Raw genomic sequence first — 26,044 nt, 5'->3', positions numbered from 1 at the left:
GGGCCAGTCTTCCTCAGCAAAAAGAGCAGGATTGGCAGTAGTTAGCTCAGGGCTAACCTTCCTCAAAAAAAAAAAGAAAGGAAAAGAAAGAAGAAATTTATTTGATTTGTACAACTAAATGGGAAGAAGTTTGAAGACCTGAGTTAAATGGATAATCTCTATGAAAATATAATTTACCAGAATTGACCCTAGAAGAGATAATCTCAACAGATCAGTTTTCATAAAATAAAAAATTGCCAGGGCTGGCCCTGTGGCCTGGTGGTTATTTGGCACACTCCACTTCAGTGGCCCAGGTTTGGTTCCTGGGTACAGACCTACATCACTCGTCTACAGCCATGCTGTGGTGGCAACCCACATACAAAATAGAGGAAGACTGGCACAGATATTAGCTCAGGGCAAATCTTCCTCACAAAAAAAAAAGAAAGAAAAAGTTGCCAAAGATGTAGCCCTCAAAAAACTATTTGAGCTGTTCCAGAGCACAGAAACAAAAAGGAAACTTTTGAACGCTTTTAAATTAAAAAGGAATTAAAAAAACAACAAACATAAACCATTCCCACTTATGGCTCTCAATTTTAAAATCCTAAATAAATTATTAAGGAAAGCTCCAATGCTACATTTAAAAATTAATGTATTATGACCGAGTAGAGTTTACTCCAGGAATATGAGTGGTTCAATATTAGGAAATATTAATACTAATCATATACAGAGAAAATTAATGTGGACATCTTCATAGATGAAGGCATTTGACAAAATTCAACATTCAATAAAATACAGATTGATGGAATGAATACATGAATATATATACACCTATATAATATATAATGTGTATATATGTAAATATATGTCTATATAATATATATACTCATTCCCAATCTGATGTGGAATTATTGGAGGCATTCCTTTAAAGTTACGAACAAGAAAATGAGTCCACCATCACCACTACTGTTTTCACATTGTATTGAAGGTATTAGCCAACATAATTAGACAACATTAGATTGAAAGAATTAAGGGAAAAAAAGTCAAACTATTTCTCTTTGTAGATAATATGACTATATACCCATAGAATCCATGAGAATAAGCGAAAAGTAACATAATTCAGGGCTGGCCCGTGGCTGAGTCGTTAAGTTCGTGTGCTCTGCTTTCGCAGCTCAGGGTTTCGCAGGTTCAGATCCTGGGTGCGGACATGGCACCGCTCATCAATCCACACTGAGGCAGCATCCCACATGCCACAAGTGGAAGGACCCACAACTAAAAATATGCAACTATGTACCAGGGGGCTTTGGGAAGAAAAAGGAAAAATAAAATCTTAAAAAAAAAAAGATAATTCAATAAAGTAACAGGATATGAAGTTAAAATACAAAAAATCAATAGCTGTTATATGTACAGCAACCATTAGTAGGTGTATGGAAGAGAAAGTGCTATTTTTCAATTCAAATAAAAATAAAATACTAGAAATAAACGTAACAAGAACATGCACAAGATGAGCAGGAAAAACATTAAAACACTCTTGAAAGAGCCAAAAGGAGACTTGGATGAATGGATAGATATCATGTTCTTGAATAAGAAGACAACACAAAGATGTCAGTTCTCCCTAGGTTAATGTATAAATTTAATGTGGTCAGGGATTTTTTTCCCCAAAGAACTAGACAAGCTGTTTCTCAAATTCACATGAAAAAGGTAAACAAATAGCCACAAAAAGAATAGCAGTGTGAGGATTTTAGTCCCATCAGGTATTGAAATTTAAAGTTTGAACAATTAAAGTAGTGTAATGATTGCACGAATAGATAAACAGCATAGAAAAGACAGTCAGAAATAAATCCAAATATATGGAAGAATATCAAGTCTTTTTAATAAACCATATTGAGACTATTCTGTAGTCATTTGGAAAATGGTTAAAAATTTGAATCCACATCTCACAGCATATGCCTTGACATACTACCAGTGGCTCAAAAGTTTAAATGTATAAACCAAAGCCATAGGAAACATGGGTAAATTCCTCTTTAACTTTGGAATGAGGAAGCCTTTCTAACTACAATTCAAAATCCAAAATCCATAAAATAAGATTGCTACATTTTTGTAGGCTGGCTCCCCATTCTGTTGGTTTTCCTTTTCTGTTTGGTTTTGTTTAACATGATTTATTCAGATCTCTCCATATCACTACATAGAAAACGCCCTCATTCTTTATATAGCTGTATAGTATTCTATTGCGGGATATATTACAGAAACATAAAACACACAACAAAAAACAACATAAGAACAACAACATAAATCTTCTGCAAGGCAAACAACACCCTAAGTGGAAACAAGCTGGAAGAAATAAGCAAATCTTACCACAAACAACAGGCTAATCTCCTTAATATCATAAGAATACAGAAGAAAAAGTTTAACGATGCATTAGAAAACATTGGTCAATAGACATGGACAGCTCACATACACCCCACTGTAAACATCTGAAAAGATAACTAAACCTTACTCACAGTGAAAGAAATGGAAATGGAAACTTTACTGAGAGAACATAGCTCATCTACCATATTGGCAAAAATCCTAGAATTTGATAACACACACTGTTGGCAAAGTTGGGCTGAAATATGTACTTTCGTACATGGCTGGAGAAAGTGCAAAGTCACACATTTTCTATGGAAGGGAATTTGGCAATATTTATGAAATAAGGGATTGTATTCACCTTTTGACTGAACAATTCCAATTCTTAGGAATCTCTCCTGCAGATACACTTGAACACATATGAAGAGACATAAGTGCCATGTTATTCATTGATGTATTATTTATAGTAGCAAAACAAAACAAAAAAGCATCTGTAACAACACATATCTATCAATAGAGGAATGGTAGAATAAATTATGGTATATCCTACAGTAGAGTATTATACAGCTATGTAAAGAATGAGGAGGTTTTCTATGTAGTGATATGGAAAAATCTCCAAGATAAACCATGTTAAACAAAACAAAACAAAAAAAGGAAAACCAATATACAGATTGTGGCATCCTGCCTCCAAAAGTACCCACAATGATCCTCACCTGGTATGCACAACCTTGCCAATCAGGGCTGGTCTGTGTGACCAATAGAAAGTGATGGAAGTGATGGCGTGTGATTTCTAAGTCTTGTCTAAAGGCATTGCAGCTTTTCACCTTATCTCTTTGAGTGCTTACTCTGGGGGAAGTCAGTCACCACGCCACGATGACCCTCAAGCAGTCCTGTGGAAAGGCCCACACGGAGAGAAACAGGCCTCCCACCCATTGCCAGGATCAACTTGTCAACCATGTAGGTGAACCATCTTGAAAGCAGATCCTCCTCAAACTTTCAGATGACTATAGACCCAGCTAGCATCTCATTGTGATTGTTATCTCATTGAGTGATCCTGAGCCAGAACCGCTGAGTCAAGCCATTTCTAAATTCCCGACTCACAAAAACCACAATAAATGATTACTACTAGTGTATTTTGGGGTGATTTCTTAACATTACATAATGAATACAAAGAACAATGTATAAAATATGTTCCCTTTTTGTATGAAGTAGAGAATAAGAATATCTGTGTGTGTATAAATACATGGTATGCACTTATTTGAATAAAAAGCACTAGATGGATTAATATGAAACTAATGAAAATGGTCATTTCTAGGGGACTGAGAGAAAAGGTAAATAAGGATGGGGTGGAAGTGAGACGTCATAGTGTGTTCATCATATTAAAATTTTTATTATATTTTAGTAATTGTATTCATTTATATATAATATATAATAAAAATATAGTAAATATATACATGAATAGAATTGAAACCACAAAGAAATCGAAGATATATTTTAGGCTCCCAGGTAGTGCTGTCCCCCTAGTAGTGGCTGAAAGATATATTTTTTAAAATTAATTTTTTTTTTTTTTTACAAAATACTACTACCCAGATTAAGTTGGAAGCTCTGAGGATACCTAGGCATGGGAGTTTTTAAAGGTCCTGAATGATTTTAATTTGCAGCTTATGTAAAGAAACACTGTCCTAGGAGAAGCTCTTCTCCAGCTTTCCAAAACTGACACAAGCAGTAATAGAAAATCTAAATAGTTCTATAACTCATAAAGAAATTGAATTCATAATTTTTTTAAATGTCTACAAAGAAAATTCTAGGTCTAAATGAATTCACCACTGAATTCTAATAACAATCTTAAACACTTCTAGAGAATAGGAAAAGAAGGCATACTGCCCAACTGAGTTTTTTCATGCTAGGATAATTTTGATACCAAATGCATGTCTGTATAAAGAAAGGAAAATTATAAGCCAAGCTCACTCATGAACACAGATGCAAAAAATTATATAACACATGCATACCATATTTCCTCTTAGAAGGACACCAGGCAGATTTGATTAGGGCCCCCACAGCAGCCTCATTTTTAGTTACCTGTTTAAAGGCCCTGCCTCCAATATCGTCACATTCTGAGGTACGAGGGGTTAGGACTTCAACATACGAATTTGAAGGGAGACAGTTAAGCCCATAACAACAAGGTAAGGAAGAATTATGGAGCCAAGCTCTAAAGGAAGGAAGACACCTGGAGAAGTGATCTTGAATGTCCCACTTATTTTCTCCTAGAGTTGGGAACCACTTCTGGAGAGGCACTTCTCTGAGAGGCTGAGAAGTTAAGCACAGTTTTTGATAGATTTGCAGAGCCAGGAGCCAAAAAATTGGAGAATATGGCCTAACAGGGGACCTTTAAAGTAGACCCTCAGAGTAAGAGTGATAAAATGGGCTTCACTGAAATTGAAACCCAGCTTTGAATTGCCTCAGTCCCTCATTGGATTAAGGTGATTCAAGATTGCTAATACTAATGCCCCAGCAGCCTTCTAGAGGCAAACAGAGTCTCTCTGAAGGAAGATAAAAATCCCAGGCCCCAAATATTTCTTCAGTTTTTTCGTATACAGTGTTGGCACTCAACAATAACTAGCATTCAAAGAGACAAGATATTGACTGAAACCAAAAGAAACAATAGCCAACAGAAAGAGACCTTCAGCAGATCCAGATAATAGAGTTGATAGCTGCACACTTTACAATAAACATGCTCAATATGTGTGTGTTGGCCACTCTCAGTGCTTTGCCAGGCTCTATTCACTAGGCAGAATGACTCACTCCAGCTCTCCCCATCCCCAAGTGTTAGCTGCTCATATCCTTCCCCAGGAGACTTGCCCTCCGTTGATGGGGTCATCTCTCCTGAAATTCCTAGGAGGTTAGCCTGGACCCCCCACCCCATCCTCACCCTGGAAGACAATAACTGACTAATCCAGAAATTTTTCTAAGTCACACACTCACCCCCTTGCCTCAAGGAGGACAATGGCATGATGCTGTTGGTGCTCCAGAGCGCCAGCCTATAGGATCAGGTGGAGACTTCAGCTACATCAACATCTGGGGCTTCTTCCCGTGCCCTGTCCTGCTCCTCTCGCTCACAGGTTTTATCTAAGAACAAGCATCCCTCGCCCAGCCTCTGCTTCTAGGCAACCTAATATGTTTAAGATTGAGAAATTCATCAGAGAATTGAAAATCTTAAGAAAAATCAAATAGAAATTCTAAAACTGAACCATAAATTGAATTTAAGAACTTAGTGGATGAATTTTATAGCAGATTGGACACAGCTGAAACGTAGTGAAGAAACCAACTGGAATTAAGCACAGAGAGATTAAAAAAAAAAAAAAAAAGGAGTGTCAGAGACCTAGGAGATATAATGTTAAGATGTAGCATTTACATACTTGAATACCCAGAAGAAGGAAAGAAAGAATGGGACAGAAGTAATATTTGAAGATCTGATGACTGAGAATTTTCCAAAACTGATGAAAGACATCAAGCCAGGCATTCAAGAAGCCCTATGAATCCCATGCAGGGCAAACAGGAAGAAAATCACTTTAAAGCAACAAGACTGATAGCTAACTTCACAGTAGAGACAATGGCAAGCCAGAAGACTAAAGCATGATAATTAACCGAGAACATTACGCTCAGCCTTGATAACCTTCACTCCAGAAGGTGAAAGACATTCAGGCAAAGAGAAGTCAGCTGAGTGGCTGTCTTTAGCAGGAAGAAGAAAGGACTGTGATTGGGAAGAGGCATGTGAGGGCTTCTGGGGAGACAGCAGTGTTTGCTGTATAATGGTGTTTATTTTATTTTGCTGTGTATATCTTCTGTATATTTCACAAAGATGTTGAAAAATTTCACTTGTACATATTTTTTAATGTAAAAATATTCCATTTATGAATTATCTTCTAAAGCAGATAAGCTTCTATACTGAATGAAGAATACTGAATATTCCTGAAATATTGCATATTGTAATGATTAATACAAGGTTTGCAATTATTGTGATTTATAAGAAATATATATTTGGTCATTCAGATGACCAAAATTTATTTCTCATATATATTTGGTCTTCATCCACAGATCCTGGCTCACAGTTCCCAAACCTTTGGGAATTTCCTGAGTGATAAGAGCAGTGGGAACATTTTTTATTATATTTGGTCTCTTGTCCTCAGTTCCTGAAAAAATACTTCAGAGCCATAAAGGTGAAATGAGCATCTCATTATTCATAACAGCCCCTTTCCACTACAGCTGGGTTTATGTTAATGAGATGACTTTTGGAAAGCACCTGAGGATGGGGCCTAGTTGTCAGGGGCATCAACCATGGTTAGAGGATTGGAACTTTCACTCCACCCTGTGATTTCCAGGAGGCGAGAGGGGCTGGAGGTCGAATCAGTCACCAATGGCCAATGATTTAATCAGTCATGCCTGTGTAACGAAGCCGCCATGAAATCCCAAAAGGAGAGCTTTGGAGAGCTTTCAGGTTGGTGAACCAGAGCACTTACGCACGCCACTGTGCCAGGCCCAGACTCCATGAGGACAGAAGCTCCTTTGTTCAGCACCTTGCCCTCTGTATCTCTTCATCTGGCTGTTGGTTCATATCCTTTAATATCCTCTGTAATAAACTGGTAATCTAGTGAGAAAATGGGTTTCATAAGGCCTGTGAGCCACTCTAGCAAATCAATTGAACCCAGAAAGGGGGTCATGGAAACCTCTGGTTTATAGCCAGTCGGTCAGAGTTACAGGTAGCAACCTGGACTTGGCAACTGGGGTCTGAAGTCCAAGTGGGTCCTGGAACCTCCAGTCTGTAGCCGGTCAGTCAGTGATTGGCATTTGAAGCAGAGGGCAGTGTTGTTGAACACTGCCCGACTGAGCCCTTAACCTTGGGAAGGAATCTGATGCTTTCTCCAGTAAATAGTGTCAGAATTGAGTTGAATTGTAGGACACCCAGCTGGTATCAGAGAATTGCTTGTTGGTGGTGTGGGGAAACCACACTTCCACATTGGAATTGGTTTCAGAACCCTTAGGTTTTTTTGTTTTTGTTTTTGCTGAGGAAGATTTGCCCTAAGCTAACATCCACTGCCAATCTTCCTCTTGTCTGTATGTGAGCCACCACCACAGCATGGCCACTGACAGACGAGTTCTGTAGGTCTGCACCCAGGAACCAAACCCAGGCTGCCGAAGTGGAGTGTGCTAAACTTAACCACTAGGCAACTGGGCTGGCTCACAGAACCCTTAGTTTTAATTTTAAAAATAAAACTTAAGTTAACATTTGAAAATTGACATTTCTTGTAAAAATCTGCATTTTCAGCTTTTCTTTAAAAAAATGTGAAGTTCTATCAGTACCAGGCTGGCATTTTTGAATGGTGAAAAACAATTGGAGCTGAGTTGTGGCTTTTTACATGACATATACATATGTGCTACACCAAGTCCACATCATTAATTTACAATGTCTCTCTGGTCTTGTGGGTATTTAAATACGTGGCCCCCACTTGGAACATTTGAAAAAGGCTCTCACTTTGTCTCCCCTGTGAATCTTTGCTTCTACAGGCTAAATATCCACCTTCTTTATATGGTTTGATTCTTAGCACTCTTCTCTGGACCTCTTTTTATTTACCAATGTTCCTTTTAAAATATAACATCTGACTATCTCAGAATGGGGGGGATGCAGACAGGGTATTTTGAGGAATGCAATTTAAGACACTGCCTTTTTTTTTTTTTTAACCAGAGAAACATACTTGTAGTAATTGACAACAGCTCCCAGGGTTTTATCATTAGAGGTCTCTTTAAACCAGCCCTTTCTGGTTTATCCTTCCTTTACTGAGAGCAGATATTTGAACTTAAATGCAAGGAATCATATTAAGTCTTCTTGAATTTCATCTTAATGGTGGATTTTTCATATTTTTTGGGATCTTCTATGTCCTCACTCAGGTGGATAATACTGAAACAGGTATTAAGGGAAAATAGACTGAGAGAAAGCGTTAGCAACCAGGCGCCCACTTAACTGTCTTCCTGATGAAATTAACTGTGAATATCCTCTTTAAAAGCTTTCCTTAAAAAAGCAGGGAACCACCAGCTGGAAATTTTGACTGTGTGTGAAGCCTCTTTGAGAGAATTAGTGTGAGTCTGGGATCCTGAACTTGGGGACCATTTCCAAACTAAAATTGGTAACAGAAGAATTTGATGCTGTTCTATAAAAATGCAGTAGAAATTTGTATCCTGATAGTATATGACAAAGGTGCTAAACTTTCTGTTAATTCTAAAAATTTTAATCCTTTTTCTCAAAATTCTTTGGAATTTTCTATTAGTCATATCATCTTTAAATGACGACAGTTTTATTTCTTTTCCTTACTACTCTAGTTAGAACCTCCAGTACAGTGTTGATGAAAAGTGACGATAGTGAACATTCTTGGCTGTTCAAAGGAATGAATAACTTAATCTCCTCGTTAAATATGACATTTACTGTAGTTTCTTTTGTTCATACCCCCAAAACTTAAGTTCCCTCTATTCTAGATTTGTCATTTTTTCCTTCCCTTCCTTCTTTCTTTCCTTCCTATTTTCTTTCTCTCTTAAATGATGAATGGGTGACTTTTATCACTTGTTTGCATCTGTTGAGATGACTATTCTTTTCTCTCCTTTAACTGGTTAATGTAATTAATATCATTAATCACGTTCTGATGGTAATCTCCCCTTGCATTCCTGGGATAAACCCAACTTGCAAATATATTATTTAGGAATTTTGCATCTGAGTCACGAATAAGATTGGCCTATAATTTTTTCTTTCTTATCTTCTTAGTTAGGTTTGATAGCAGAGTAATAGTAGCCTGTAGAATGTTGTCAGCATTCCTTTTTTGGATATAATCTGGAATATTTCATAAAAAATTGGAATGCTCAGTTCCTTAACTGTTTGTAGAATTTGCTCATAAAGTCATCGTGACTTCATGAGTTTTTTGTGGATAGATTTTAACTACTGATGTAATTTGTTTTATTGATTATAGGCTTATTTGGGATTTCTAACTCTTTTGGGGTGAATTTTGGTAAGTTACCTTTTTGTAGTTTTTCCTTTTGTCTCAGTTTTCATGTTTATTGGCATAAGGTTGTTGAAAATATTCTTTTATCTTCCTAATCCAGACGTTTTTCATTCCTAATATCAATATTTGAGCTTTTTTTTTTTCTTAACTGCACGAGTTTTGTCTTTCAGTTTGTCTTTTGGGTTTGTCTTGCTTTTTTATTGTGTTGTTTTCTATTTCATTCTCTTCTTTATTCTGTCATTTTTTTTGTGGGTTTTTTCCTACATTCTGTGTTTTTTGTATGTTTGTTTGTTTATAAACAGAAGCTGACTTCTCACAGTTCCAGAAGCTGGAAGTCTGACATCAGGTGCCGGCATAATTGGATTCTGGTGAGAACCCTCTTCCAGGTTGCATACTGCTGACTTCTCATTGTACTCTCACATGGCGGAAGGGGGTGAGGGAGTTCTTTGGGGTTCATTTTTAAGGGGACTGATCCCATTCATGAGGGCTCCATCCTCCTATTTCCCAAAGGCCCCACTTCCAAGCACCATCATGTTGGGGATTAGGTTTCAACATATGAATTTGGGGGAGCACCCAAAAATTCAGTCCATTGCTATGACCTTATAAATCTAATATCCCTGCCATCTGATGGTGTGGTTCACAGTTCTTAATCTTGGTTTCTTAGTTTACTAGTTCAAATTCTTGAGGAGGAATGTGGTGGGGTCAAGTGGTTCCAACATGGCAGTCTAAATCACACAGAGACTGAGAACTTTTCCCAGAAAGGGAAGGTAGTCAACCAAACCTTTCCATTGTGCACCTCCCATTCAATCCTCAGATTGTCTCAGTGTTCCCTCCAGAGGGTTAAGGCACTGTAGGTATTACTGTCTGCCTTTCTCCTGCCAGGCTCTGCTGTAGGCAAGAGGGACCTGCACTGGCAAGCTCAGTCCCACTCGTTTCTGGAATCAATCTACACAGTGTTGATAGTACATTGAGTGCCCTGTGTCTGCCAGTGGGTGGGGTCTAGAAATTAGTCTGGCAGCCATAAGCAGCAAGTGTCTACCATGCTGGTCTCCCCACTACCTCTCACTAGGTCTTTCTTTTTAAACTGAGATATACTTGACATATAACGTATTAGTTTCAGATGTACAACATAAAGATTTGATTTTTATATATTGCAAAATGATCACCACAATAAGTCTAGTTAACATCCATCACCATATGTAGTTACCAAGTATTTTTCTTGTGATGAGAACTTTTAAGATTTACTCTTGGCAACTTTCAAATATACAATACAATATTCTTAACTATAGTCACCGTGCTGTACATGACATCCCCAGGACTTATTTATTTCATAAGTAGAAGTTTATACCTTTTGACCCTCTTCACCCGTTTTGCCCTTGCCATGCTCCCTCCCCGCCTCTGCCAACAACCAAGGTTTCCTCTCTATCTATGAGTTTGGGGTTAGCTTTTGTTTGTTTTAGATTCCATCTGTCAGTGAAATCATACAGTATTTGTCTTACTCTATCTGACATTTCACTTAGCCTACGGCCCTCAAGGTCCATCCATGTTGTCACAAATGGAAAAACCTGCGAACCCCAGGCTGTTGAAGTGGAGCGCATGAACTTAACCACTATGCCACCGGGCTGGCTCCTCATTTATTCCATTTTTCTTGTTTTTCTTTTCTTTTTTCCCCCTACTGGTTTAGAAGATACACACTTTATTTTATAAATTTAGTAGTTCCCATTGAAATTTTAGCATACATATATAATTTAACAAAGTCTAAAGTTAATATCTTAGTCTGTTTCCTAAACTAGACAAGACCCTTAAACAACTTTAATTACTTCTGATTTACATGCTCTTATTATCCGGGATTTTTTTTTAAGCCCCATAAAATAATTATTTTTAGTTCCTATAAATAATGATTGTTTAGATTTACCTAGTTGTTTATTAATTTGCTTACTTTTCCTTCTTGCATCTCAGATCTTCCCGGTAGGGTCATTTTTCTTCTTACTAAAGTATATGCTTCAAAATCAAGGATTCTTATAAAAATAAACAGAAAAAGCCAACAGCATCAGCAAAGTGATGAGAATAGCAGGAAACAGCCTTAAAATCATGAAATAACTTTAAAAAGTAGACTTTTATGGATAAACATGTGTCATTAAGCACATAGCTATTTTATAGCACTAAAAGATTAATTCTAAGACCAGTGACTTAAAACAAAATTCATGATGAAAATTATTATGTTGAGGTACATTCCCTCTATACCCACTTTGTTGAGAGTATTTTTATCATAGATGTTGAATTTTGTCAAATGCTTTTTCTGCACCTATTGAGATGATCAGATTTTTATCCTTCATTTTGTTAATAATGTGGTATATCACCTTGATGGATTTGTGGAGGTTGACCCAGCCATGCATCCCTGGAATAAATCCCACTCGATCATTTTAATGTATGGTTAGATTAGATTGGCTAATATTTTGTTGAGGATTTTTGCAGCTGTATTCATCAGGGATATTGGCCTATAATTTTCTTGTGGCATCCTTGTCTGCTTTTGGTATTAAGGCGATGCTGGCCTCATAAAATGAGTTTGGAAGAGTGTCCTCCTTTTCTATTTTTTGGAAAAAACGCGTGAAGGGAGTCAAAAGTTTAAAAAAAAAAAAAAGCATAGGTCTGTTTTTCCTGAGCATATTGAGGCTTTCACAGATTATTTCTGCTTTTTTTAATCTTTGCACTCACAGGGATCGTCCCCTGTGGTCCTAAAGGAAAAAAAATAAATTCTAATAATTAAGCTGATTCAGTAGTAATCGAAATTGGATCTGCAGTATGGCTTATAGCAATTTCTCAAGTAAGATTCCATCTAATAGCACTATATATACTTAATATTCTCTCACATTCATTTACAACTTATGAATTTAGGTTTCAGTAAGGGTACATTTTAGTGTTTCTTTGGGCTATTTTAATGTCAGTTATTAGCAAGGCTTAAATCAGTTAAGGGTTAAATTATTTTAAAATGAGTTCACAGTAATAGTATTTTTAATAGAATACAAACATGCTCTTTTTGAGAAAATAAAAATATATACTAAACAACCCCAATACAAAATTTTAATAAAACAATAGAAAGTAAGGAAATTTATAGGGTCTCATTATGCACACATGGGTGAATTTATACACATATATGTCTTTTGCAGGAGAGGAAGCAATAGCAGAAAAATACTTATGCAGGATGCAGAATGCACTTTAGAGAAATAGAAGCACAGGATATATATAAGTAAAAACTCAATAAATTAGTTAAAATTTTATTACTCAGTAAAGTGGGACCAGTTTACAAATGATGTGGCAATGGTAGCAAAAGTGGCAGGAAGGAACTCAGCACTCAACATGTCTAATAAATAAAGCTTAGTGATTCATTAAATATTATGATACTATACAGGATGAAAACTTCCAACACTTCCATAGATCTTTAATTTATATCTTTCAGATAAGCCAAATATTCTAGGTAGGTAAGAAAGTACCTGCTGATATCATACTTTAAAGGAATTACCTTGGAAAATTAATGGTTTCACTGTCTGCAAAACCTGAATAAATCCAAAATATAATACGGTCTCCAAGAATAATGGAAAATATTAATCTATCATCTTGCTCTCATTTTGGCTGCACTTTGTGTCTTCAAATATTTTTCACAACTAGTATACATATCTGCAGCCTAACAAGTTTATAAACATTGTAAATATGGTCCATTTTCTTTGCAATTATCCTAATGTGCTTTTGTGTGAAATGATTCACTAAAATATTTAGATTTGTTATCTAAAAGGTAAATGGGTATTCCCACCATTTACTTTATCTCAGAAATTAGACTTGCAGAAGTATTGAGTAGTCATGTCATGTAGTCTCGAGGCAGAAGGAAATTAACAGAAAGGTGAACATCAGTTTTACAGTAACTAAACACGTGACACCTAAGATATGGGTCTCAAGATAAGCACATATTCCAATTATTTATTCAATGTATGTGTCCCTTAGAGCTCACACTATTTCTTTTGCTTTTTTATCTTTGATAGGATTAGTTTCATTTGATTTTTGTGTTAAGGCAAAAGACAGACATCTCCTTTTCCTTGGCTTTAATTAGTTTCAAATTTATCTAAGAAGAGAGAAAATAATGCTCATTTCATAAAAGATTAACATTAATATTAGGACAGTTTTTTTTCTTCTGACAAATCTGTGCTGTGTTTATACTAACTGTTTAAAAATACTAATCCTGAGCAAGAGAAAAATAAGAATAGTTTTGACTAAAGAATAAAATTCCTTCGTTGTTAAACCTAAACAGCTTTAAAATTCTACATAGAATGTAAAGTCAGTAAGACTGGAATTCATACTTCTGATGTCCATGGCAAACCTGAATACTCTGAGCAGAAATAAAACACTCATAGTAGATAATACACAACAGTAAAAAGCATCAGAAATTGATGCACCTGGATTTTGTTAAATATAACAAAGGCCACTCAGTCCTTCATGGATAACCCTAGCTGGGAGAACAGCACTGAACAGTGTATTGCATTGAACAGTTCCCTCAGAAAGGCAACACTGGGTTCCTTTTTAGATAGGCACAGACTTTTTTTTCAAAATATTCAAAGACATAAAAGACACATTTGGAAATATAATATGAATCCTGTTTTCATGAAGGCAAAAAGTTCTGGCCACTTTGGAAACCAAAGTAAATCACTTGAGCTTTTAGTTATAGCTACCTCTCATGAAAACGAAGAGCTTACTACCCTGCAAAGCAGTGTTATGACAAAGTATTTATACACCAGTGAAGGCCATTAAGGACTTTGCAACATGAGTCAACTGAAGCCAAGCTCCAAGGCTTTCCTAGTTCACGTGGTGAAAGTGCACAGGAAACCGCCGGCACAGCAAGGATCCTCTCACAGTACAGAGGCCTGTCCACGTAGGAAGGTCCGTTGAAAGTCAGCACAGTGGACACTAGGCAATGATTTCTGACACTGGGCACAGCCCTTGGCTTCTTCAATATGTCTTTTCTTTTATTCAAACTGTCTCTCTTCCTCTTCATCTGCTTCTTCAATGACCTGAATCTCATCTGCTTGAGGTAGGGAAGAATTCTCCACCTGCAGTTTATTCCCATCAGATTTACATTTCTCTTCTTCCTCTATGATTTCCTTCCATATCTTGTGGTTTTCCGCGAGGTGATGCATTAGCTGACAAAATATTCGCCGTCTGCCTTTCCTTCTTTGTGGTTCTGTGAAGTTTAAAACAAATATATTCTAATCATAGCAATATGATTCAATCATTCACTCAACAAATATCTGAGTGCCTGTCATATTGCAGGCACTTATCTAAGCACTGGAATTACAGTTGTAAACAATAAGATAAAAATAACTCCTGTACTATGGAGCTCACATTCTAGGGGGAAAGACCTAGGTAAGCAAATAAAGAAGCAAAACATAAGTATGTTAGATGGTGTTAAGTATTATGGATAAAAATAAAGTGGAGCAGGGGATTAGGGAAGACTGAGCGGGGGAGGAGTGGAGGGGAGAGGAGGATAGTAGTGAAATTTCAAATGATAAATAATAGTGCAAAGTTAAAAACCAACATTTTAAGAATTTTTATGTATTAAACACAATTATCAAAATTTTGAGTATAAATAATTTTTAGAAGCCAGCCAACTTTCCCAAGTTGATGATCAGATGTGATGGCATAAGATTATTCTTCACTGGGCTAATCCAGAATATACGTGTGTGAGTGTGTGTGTGTGTGTGTGTGGGCGGGGGGTTCTTTGTAGTTAACGTGTTCTGATTTATAGCATGCTTGAAAAACAAAAAAATAATTAGATATAACTTTAAAGAGCAAATAACTGATTTCATTTACAGTTACAAAGGTGGCAAATGTTTCTTTTTCATTTTCCATTTATATTCATTGCTTTATATAGAAAAATATGTCCCTACATTTGGTAATTCAGTTCAATGCCACAAAACTTGGTTCTCCTCTTAGAGTCAGGGAACGTATATTTTCCTCTTCTCCCAACGGGTTTGATCCATTTCCCAAGTCTGTGTGAAGGGCATATGAGCGGGTTACTTTGGAACTTGTGCTCTCAACTGCCTTGTGGGATTGGGGGAGGGTGGTGTGAGGAGGGGTGAGGCGAAGGAGGACTAGGCACTAGGACCCACCACCTCACATATGCTCAGAGGTGGTGACAGCCCTACCTGGGATGAACAGGTGGACCCTGCTGAGGAGCACTGGCTGGAGGCAACACCTCAGGAGATGCGCTTTAACCAAGAATGCTTGTTGTGTGACAGCATTAGCAAGGCACCCAGCACACAGCAGTTACTCAAAACGAGACAGTAGTTAAGATATGACTACTGAATCTGTATCTTAGGAACAAAGATCCAAATCCAAATTAAATGGACATTTGCAGTTAATAACGTTAAAGAAATTATAGCATCCCTATATTCTTACTAGGATTTAGATTGTCTTCTATTTCTTCTTCGTCTGTATCTAATTCTTCACCATCTTCTTCTTCATAACAACTTTCAGCATCATCATCCTCTTCTGCTTCTATCCACTGACCCGGTAGCAAACCAGCAGCATCATAGGAGTTACACAAGGGACCCACTATGTGGGTGATAAAAGATTCTTGGAGTTTTGCTAGTTGAGGAGAAGAGCGATCCATGAAGGGACTGATGGGCAGACCAAGATTTGCTTCTTCATCTCCCTGATCATTTTAAAAAGGAAAGTACATTTTTAACTACTGAATGAACAACCACTGCGCTTTCCTGTTAAAATTATTTTAAATAAGCATAGTCTGCATCAAAATAATTTGTACAAAGAAGTGTCAATGAATCTAATTACTCTATCATTTCAACTGTAAGAATTTCTCTAATATTTGAGAAATCTTAAACAAGACTTTATTCTCACTCTCCACCAGTCAACCAGTATGGTTGATATTTAGTTAACAAGTAAAATATACATCTTCTAAAATAAGTATCAGAAAGTTTACTAATAACCTACAAAATTCTATAATGTCAAATATAGATTCTCTTTTCCTGGGGGAGATGGTATAATGGAAACATTTTGTTATAGCTGTACTTCAAATGTACAGAGTTGAATTTTGCAAATGTTTTTCAAGCCCCTCCCCCTTTTTGTAACAGCAGAACCCTTTAATGAATCTAAATCAGAAAACCCACTATGTAAATCATAGAAGTAGAGCTTCTGCAGTTGAGGTGAGGATTCTGGGCCCAGAGCCCCACCTGCCTGCCCCATGACACCCTCCCACTGTGGCCCAGGGGGTTCTGGAGAGCACAATTTGAGATGAGACAGATGTGGCTTCAAAACCTGCTTTTGACACCTGTTACCTGTGTGGTGGTGGGCAAGCTCTGTGCTCAATTTGTGTGTAAAATCTGAATAATAATCTACCTTACAGGGTTGCTACAAGGATGAAAAGCAATATTATGGAAGTTTTTAGCACGGTGCTGAGCATTCCCCAAATGCTACTATTAACATTTTAGTGTCTAGTGTCTCCCTCGCGGGGCATGCATACTCTCCACAATGCACAAATTCTGCGGGCAAGCGGTGTCTCTCTTGGAGAGCCAACACAGCCCTGAGGAAACAACCAGAAACTGTCCCTGTGATTAACTGTCCCATGATTAAAAAATCTTCTATGACAATCTTCTATGAGGAAGAAAACTATTAATGTTTAAAAAAAAAAAACAGTTGAGTTTATCCACAGGACTCTATGATTTCATAAGTTTGGCTTTTTAAAATTTCTTTTAGGGGTTTGGCTTTTCTAAGCCCATGGCAATTAAATGGCTATCGAGGTATAAAAATAGTTTAATGAGGATGATAAAAAGAGAAAAAGTTGGGCAGGGTTAGAATTTTGCATCCATATCTGAAGGAAGTTTAATAGTTCCGATTAGGGATGACTAGGACTTTCATATAGAGTAGTACGGTTAACCTTCACGACAACTCTGCATGGTTGGGTGTCACATGACATTTTTCTTTGACGTATGAATAATGAAACCTAGAAAGATTAAGTGAAACTGTCTGAAATGATATATTGTTTTTAGTGATAGATCTGGAATTATAATCGCTAACATTTCTTGAACACTTATGAGTCAGGAACTGTTCTAAGAACTTTATATATTAATGTACTAATTGATTTAATCCTCACAGTGACTTTATGGGTACCATCAATATTCCTATTTTATCAACGAGGAAACTGAGGCACAGAGAGGTTAAGTAACTTACCCAAGATCACATTGCTGGTAAGGAAGAGGAGCCAGGATTCAACCTCAGGCTTGGCTTCTAAGTTAGCTTAATAAGAATTAATTCTATATACTTTAAAAATAGTTATATCATAAATTGAGTCTAAAGGAACTTTTCTAATGTTATTTCACTGAATTAGTAAGTTTTCTAAAATTGGCATGTACTAGTACTTTGTTATTACCTCTGTTTGTACAGATAATATAAAGATGGCATTTTCCTTAGCATAAAATTCCTTTGTGAACATGAAATCTACTGGAGAGCTCTGAGGCAGGCTTCAATTATCTTTGAGAATGAGGATGGGAATATGCAAACTGTATACTGCAATCTACAAGTTAGGGAAATATTTATAATAATTTATTACCCAAAATTACATATAATTTAGTTCACATATCAGAACAGTAAAATGCTAATAATCTTGGAATACTTATCTATTTCCATGATTATACAGTATGATATTGTGTAAATTGCAAACAGCAGAGTATATATTATGTGTTGGGATGTTCAGCTGAGGTGAAAGACACCACACATTTACTGGTCGTTCAATACAATCTGGGGGTGACAAGGTCTAACAGGTAAGTGTGTATGGTTTACGGGCTCAACTTCATCACTCCTGTGGGAATAGCAGCTCCTGGTAAGAAAGCACTTCACAAAGCCCTCACTTGGTAGACATCTTGATTGTCCCTGATTTTAGGGGCAACAAGGATTCCGAAGGAATGCAATTCCAAAGTCAAGTTGATGTATTTGACATTTTGGAGATAGGAAATGTTAGGCTTTTGGGGAAATCAGTACACTTCTACATTGTATGGAGCATCAAAACTGGACAAAAAATGGTACAGATTCCTCAAAGTAGTAGAATTATTTTAAGGACAAGATTTTAAAACATATGAAAAAAGAAAAGAGCATGTTTATATTGTTGAACCCTTAAAAACCACTAAGTTTGTACTCTGTCCCCATTTCTAGCCCTCTAATTTCTCATCCCCTGCCAGGACTTTTACCCAGTTGATAATTTCTAAGGCAGTCTTTCTAAAACTGACTTGAAAATGGGCTGATATTTTTAAAATATAATCTAAGTATACCCTGAATCAATTAAAAATAATTTCATTTAGAAATAAATTATCCTAGGTGATAGGCTCTCAGGGTTGAGAGGGACCTTGGAATCATAACGTAGTCTATCCTTCCCTCTAGACTCAAGAGTACATTCAACCCACACCAGAGAGGCAATAACTTATTTTTTGTTGTTTTAAATTTTAAGAGCAAAGGCAAAAAGAGCTGAGAAAATACTAAGACCAGAGCAAATGCAACAATTTCTAACCATTTTTGGTCAAAGCAACTCGGGTTTCAAACATTCAGTGCACCTATCCAAATCCCAATGAGTAGTGTCTTCAGATGGTAGCTCTTAAAAATCCCACCGACCTCATGTTTCAACTTACCTGCTCGTAAAATTCATTGACAATGCCTTCTGTCCATTTCAAATGCAAGTCCCGAACTTTTGCTGGGCCATTTATGTCTGCCAATTTGATGCACACCTGGCATACCAGGAGGCGATCATTTTCATTACTCCATTCTATACCATTACTATTTACATCATTGGCCTATTTTGGAAAAACAGAATTATTTTAGGTTCTGACGGCACAAGAGTTTTGGTTTTGTTTTCTATTGTATTCTGTTATTTTTTTTATACCAAATTATCTTAAAACTGTTTCCTGTCTAAGTAACAGGAAGGAATTTCAAGAAATGCTTCTTTTAATCAGTTTGTGCCATAACATGAATCTCTATGGGTTATATTTTCCTTTGAATTGTCATTATAATTTTGTTTCAATGGAAGCAGAGCGTTATAAAAACATAAGCCATGGTTTGTTTCAATATTTGTGATTACCACAGAGAATTGTAATTTGTTTGTGTATATATATTACATATTATATGGATATGCAAAACATCGATAAATCATATAAGAATTGTAACTATTTCTTCCTCAAAAAAAATCACTTAAGGATCCTAGCTGTGAAAGGCAACATGATATCGTTGAAAGAACATAAGTCTTAGAAGCTGATCCCTCTAGTTTTAAATCCTGACTCATAATGATTTACAATTCACTGTGTAACACTGGAAAAATTACGTAATCTTCTTGAATCTAAAACTTTCTTCACCTATAAAATAGGAAAAGTAATACCAATTTAGCCATATTACCATAAGGATTAACAAATGAAAAATGCCTAGCTCATAGTAAATGCTAAATAAATGCTAACACTGTTACATAAATAAATGGTAATTATCATCATTAATTAGGCAAATCACTATGCCTTTCAAAACTCAAATTTCCTCTTGTACAAAATGAAGTGAATGGGCCAGATCAGTGACTTTGGAACTTTAGTGTGATGGTAGGTTTTTGGTACCAAACTCTTGTGAAAGGAAAATTTATGTACACTACCACTATAGAAAACACTCAAAAGGAGAGCTCTTTTGATTGAAACTGTGTGGGCGGTCCAGAGCCTCACTCACTTGGTATTTTCCTGAGAGACTACAGAACACAAGTCTCTGAGGAACACAGACACAAAAGGATTGGGCTAGATAATCTTTCACCTGTAAAAACTTCTATTACTCCCACTTAAGCACTTAAAAGAATTTTTTAAATTAAATTAAAAGTTAATAGAGCTATACAACTACAAAATAATTTGAGGCATACTGATTTCTTGCTGATTTTTTGTAAGCATTTTATTAATACCATGACAGCAACATATAAAGGGTCTCCTTCCAGGGGCTTAAATCTAGTACTCCTTTGTCACCAGTTCCTCTGCCCTGAAGGCACACCTTCCTGTAGGTCACAAACCTCATCAAGAAAACAAGAGCTTCCTGCCAGCAAGAGGGGGCATCCTTCTCTCAGGAACCTCAGGCAGCGGTTCGCAACTTTAGGACCACTCTCACAGAGGGCAGTGATCCTCATAGTGAACGTGGGTTCAGTGAGGGAGGGTCTTCAACCTGTTGTTTCCTTATTCTTCACTAGCGCAACTGCACATAGTGGGCAATGCCAATAAACAGCTGGTCAAAGATGCGTTATTCTCAAGCTGAAGACTAGGGAGTACGTCTCTCTCACACCAGCCAGGGAGACACTAATAAAGAAAGTGTAAGAGGTACAGCGAAGTAGGCATAACTGGCTTCTTAGAAACACAACTTTACCATCATAAAATGTCTTACTTGGCACTGTGCACAATTTTCTCAAATCTGCCCCTAAAAGCTCTTGACATAATTAACTGGAGTGTCACTGTGTAAAAGGAAAGTCACAACAATGTGAGTCTGTGTTAGAAAGGAAATGTAGCAAGCGGTAGTATTTTAGGACATGTTATAATAATAAAAATGTTTTATTTTTTAAAATATTGGCAAATATGTTGTCTTACATCAGATATTTATTATGACTTCATGAGTAGCATTCTAACTTAACATTAAAAAATATTTTTTATCAGTAACACTGACAATAATGATTTCCATTTTTGAAACCAGGCATTAATTTGCATAACAAACCTTGGCATTGAATTCTGCAAGGAAATCAAAATGCTTTTTAAGATCTGTGGCAAGGATTGCTTCAATGACTAAAAAACGAAAGCGCTTGAACTCCACATGATCAAGATTAAGAAGGAAGTTGTATTCTGGGCGAGAAAGATACAGATTCCAAGCTGATGCAGCATGATGATTTTCCAGAACCGATCTATCGTTATACAAAACTGCCTAGAAAGGAATAAGAAAAATGAGGCAGGCATCTCAAAGATATTAAACTTTAATAATAAACAGGATCACATTGGGAGAATACAAACAATGAGTACCTCCTATACGCCAGGCATTTTAACACCTGTGAAGAAGGGTTGATAATTTTATAAAAGAGTAGCCTGAAGTGCAAAGAGCATAAGGTACAGCAGACACAGCTAGTAAGTGAAAGGGTAATTTGTCTCCAAAGTTCATCTTTGCAGACACCATGCCACCCACCAAGAGAGGTAAAGCTGACACTTGAGGGCGACTTCGTTAAATCAGTAAACCTTCTCAGATGCAGCTTCTGTTAATAAAGTCATTAGGGACACACAGCAGGTTTAGGGATGCATCTCTGTTCTTTAGCCAGCATGGAATGAATGAAGAAGAGGAAGCAGGAGTCCAGTCCGGATCGAGTCAGAGCCCCATGTGTCTGAGGAGGACACGTCCTACACTCCCACGGTGACACAGTGTCTGGGAGTGAGACAGAAGTGTGAAACAGATAAAAGCATGAATCCCCTGGTTCAAGTGGTGTGGAATTCTTCGCTTTTTCTCCACTTCACTCCGTGGAAGGCCCTGAGGTACCTCCCCAGTACTCGAGGACTTTGGAAGACAGATTTTAAAAACCACTGGATTATAGAATTTTTTAACCCTCTTCCACCTCTAAAAATTAAGCAGTTTTTAAAATTATTAAATAGCCATCGTAATTATTAAAAGAACTTTCATAGCCAGTGCTAAAGGCTGGGGATAAAAATAAAAAGCCTGTCCCTGTTTTCATTAGAGCTCCCAATCTAATGGGAAAGAAGGACAGAGAAAAACAGAATGTAATCTCAGTTAAGATACATGTTCTGAGAGCTTAATTAAATAGTTTTACATATTATTTATAAAAATTAGCTATAGTCTAAGTATAGATACCATTTGATTGTTTTCTTACATCATTTGATTTTATGTAAGCAATGATATGGTTTAAACTTTGAAATGTGCCATATAAAGGCTGGAAACAATCTAAGTGTCCATCAATGGATGAATGGATAAAGAAGATGTGGTGTATGCAGTCGTCCCTCAGTATCCATGGGGGATTGGTTCCACGACCCCCAAAGATACCAAAAAATCTGCAGATGCTCAAGTCCCTAATATAAAACGGCACAGTACTTGCATGTAACCTACACACATCCCCCTTTATACTTTAAATTATCTCTAGGTTACTTATAACATGTAATACAATGTAAATGCTAGGTAAATAGTTGTTACACCATATCATTTAGGGAACAACGACAAGAAAACAGTCTGTACACGTTCTGTACAGACACAACCATTGTAGGCCTTTCAATCCACAGTTGGCTGAATCCGAAGATGCAGAACCCATGGATATGGAGGGCCAACTGCATATATGTACAATGGAATATTATTCAGCCATGAGAAAGAAGAAAATCCTGCCATTTGTGGTCACCTTGACAGACCTTAATAGCATTATGCTAAGTGAGGTAAGTCAGAGAAAGACAAATACTATATGATATCACTTGTATGTGTAATCTAAAACAGCTGAACTCATAGAAACAGAATGGTGGTTACCAAGGGCTAGCAGGTAGGAGAATTGGGGAGATAGTGGTCAAAGGGTACAAACTTGCAGTCACAAGATGAATAAGTTCTGGGAATCTAATGTACAGCATTGTAACTGTAGCTAACGGTACTGTGTTATATACTTGAAAGTTGCTGAGAGACTAGATCTTAACTGTTCTCACCGTAAAAAAGAAATAACTATGAGACATGATGGAGGTGTCAGCTGTTGCTATGGTGATGATGATATGTGTATCAAAAAGCCATATGTAGTACAACTTAAACTTTACACAATGTTATATGTCAATTATAGCTCAATAAAAAAACAAAACACATTTTATGCTAACCTTAATACAACTTCTAAACATTGTAAATCCCAAGAGATGGAGTAAGCTTTGTAGACTCCCTAAGGGGTCAATTTACATTTAACAGCAATTTGACTAATTCGTGCTCAAATCCAATAAAGACTGATAAACTATCAGATTAGCTTTGTCTGTTCAGGAAGAAGTAATCAAACTCCCAGCTCAATAAAGCACAGCGTATAGTGAGTGTCCTGTAAAGCTAGTTGAGTAAAGCTAGTTGACAATAAATTCTCAGCTAGGGAGATAGTAAAAGAAATGAGTAAGTTCAGAATTCCTTCAGCATCCAAATTACCCTTTGAAATTACCAAAGAAATATAAAATGGGGGCAAAAAATCTGAATATTTGAAGCTAGATATAATCACTGAATATTTGAAGCTAGATATAATCACTGGAGGCTTCAAAGACATGTTAAAGTGGGAATGGAAAAACCCACCCGGAGAATAAGTGGAAGGAATCCCCTCATGGACCCCAATAAACTGACTTCCTCATAGCTGAGGAGAGGCAAGAAAGACCCACGGAGCAGTAAGTAGGAGGCAAATGTCAGTGCTACTTTAGGAAGAACATTGGATGGTAGCACGTAGAGCAACAAGCCACCCTTAAACTTAGTGAGAAAAACAGTCCAGGTAAAACAGATAATGAAGCTTAGCTGGCTTTTACTGTGGGCTCTGTGACAACTAGAGAAGGAAGACGGTGCCCCAGCTAGTGTAGAGCTGCAATAACTAACATCCTTTGACTTTTTGCTGAAGCATCTTGCTACCTGCTTTCTCTAGCTGTGGATCCCTCCCTTCTCTCCACACGCAAATTATTTGGCAAAGCAAATTAGTTGATCATAAACTTTACTTTTCACTCTCTCTCAGTCAGAATGATTTGAAAGGGGGTTTAATACAAACTCTGATAGGATTAATGTTAACAAATAATAAACAGCTTTCAATAAATGTAAGCAAAAAAAGAAAACCCATCAGACATCTGAAAGACTTAGATCAAACAAAGGAAGAGACTAATAAATCTAAACAAATGTCTCCTTTTGAAACACAAGAAATAGGAGGAAACATTAAAACATCTCTAGATCAGTCATAAGATTAAAGAGGGTACTTCAAAAAGTACCCTCTTGGGTACTCTTGGCTTAAGAAAGATTGTTTTCATTTAAAAAAATAATATTCCTAACAAAAAAAAAATCCAATAGAGATAGTAAACAAATCAGGTGCTGCAAAAAACAAAGCAGCTAGTTTTTGTTTTTTGAGGAAGATTAGCCCTGAGCTAACATCTGCCACCATTCCTCCTCTTTTTGCTGAGGAAGACTGGCCCTGAGATAACATCCGTGCCCATCTTCCTCTACTTTATATGTGGGACGCCTACCACAGCACGGCTTGCCAAATGGTGCCATGTCCGCACCCAGGATCCGAACCAGCGAACCCCAGGCCGCCGAGAAAGGGAACGTGCGAACTTAACCACTGAGCCACCGGGCTGGCCCCAAAGCTGCTAGTTTTAAAAAAGGCGCTTCTCTTTAAAGAAACAGCTTGATGAACAGCTGTCATCTTGGGGTTCCTTTACCCCAAGTTCTGAGTTTGTTCTAGAATTTCTGGTAATCTCATAGCTTCTAAGACCCTTTGTCTTGGTTATCACTCCAGTTTTGCTAAAACACATTTTTATGTAACTTTCTCAGATAGAATAGATGGGACATGATTTTTTTAAATCTCTGCACATCTGAGAAGCTCTGTATTTTGCTCAATGCTCAACTGTGGGTGAGCTGGATACAGAACTCTACCCTGAAAATAACACCTCTCCGCCAGCACTCCCTATCTCCTCCCCCATTTTACTTCTTTCCTCACTTACATCATAATCATCTCTCTGTCTCTTACACATACATTTATTTGTTTATTGTTTTTCTTGCTTTACTAGAATGTAAGTTCTATGAGGGCAGAATTTTTTTGCATGTTTTGTTCAATAATAATACCTAGAAGAGTGCCTGTCACACAGTATGCATCTAATGTTTGTTAAATGAATGATCAATGCATTCCCTTAGAATTCTGAAGACTATATTCCAGTACCATCTCGCATCCGTTGTTGCTAAAATATGATGCCAGTAGGATTTTTGTTCTTTTGTAAGTGTGTTGTTTTCATCCTCTCAAGAATTCTTCTTCTTCTTTCTTTCTTTTTTTTTTTTTTTAAAAAAATCTCTGTTCTGAAATGTTACCATGACATAGTATATGTGGGTTTTTGGTGTTTTTTCCTCATTCAACTTCTCTGGCACTTGGTGAACCCCTTCCCTCCAAAGACTCTCCACTTTCTGGAACTCCCAATGGTCAGATCTTGACCTTGTCCCCTCTGCCCTATTTTTTCCTTACCTGTACTTTCCTTCTCTTTATTTTTTGGTCTATATTCTAGGAGAGGTTATCTGGAATTTTACTTCCAAGGCTTATGTTGAATTTTTTAAATTTCCGCAGTCATACTTTTTGTTTCTAAGAGCTCTAACTTGTTCTCTGATGTTTCCTTATGAAACATGTTTCCTGTTCTTATGGATGTAATGTAATGTTTTTCAGATTCTCTCTGAGAATACTTTGTTTTTAATTAAGTGCTTTTCTAGTCCCTAGATTATCTTTTTTTTCCTTGTAGTCAGTTATTCTGTTCATCTTAGCATTTTCTTTCCAAGCTACTGGTTAATGTCATATGTTTGGTGATCCTTGGTTATCTGTTGATATAAAAAAAATGAATCCTAGATTGCAATGTGACTTTGTTCTTGTGGATATTTTATTGCTGAGTCTCTTCTTTAATTGG

The 26,044-nt window shown here is 36.8% G+C and overlaps 1 protein-coding gene across 1 annotated transcript in view; it reads right to left on the bottom strand.

Moving 5' to 3' along the window:
- Positions 1–12,624: 12,624 nt before the first annotated feature.
- Positions 12,625–26,044, bottom strand: part of PDE3B (phosphodiesterase 3B) — a 186,665-nt gene continuing 173,245 nt past the window's right edge. Inside the window, exons 13-16 of the mRNA XM_044752259.2 lie at positions 21,132–21,335; positions 19,046–19,207; positions 15,810–16,065; positions 12,625–14,592 (exon numbers count right to left, since the gene is read on the bottom strand). Coding sequence (XP_044608194.2) covers positions 14,378–14,592; positions 15,810–16,065; positions 19,046–19,207; positions 21,132–21,335 — 837 coding nt within the window. The 3' untranslated portion in view covers positions 12,625–14,377. The remainder of the gene's footprint in view (positions 14,593–15,809; positions 16,066–19,045; positions 19,208–21,131; positions 21,336–26,044) is intronic.

This window comes from Equus asinus, chromosome 20 (assembly GCF_041296235.1).
Source record: "Equus asinus isolate D_3611 breed Donkey chromosome 20, EquAss-T2T_v2, whole genome shotgun sequence".
Classification (NCBI taxonomy): Eukaryota; Metazoa; Chordata; class Mammalia; order Perissodactyla; family Equidae; genus Equus; species Equus asinus.
This window is presented reverse-complemented; position numbering and strand designations above follow the sequence as displayed.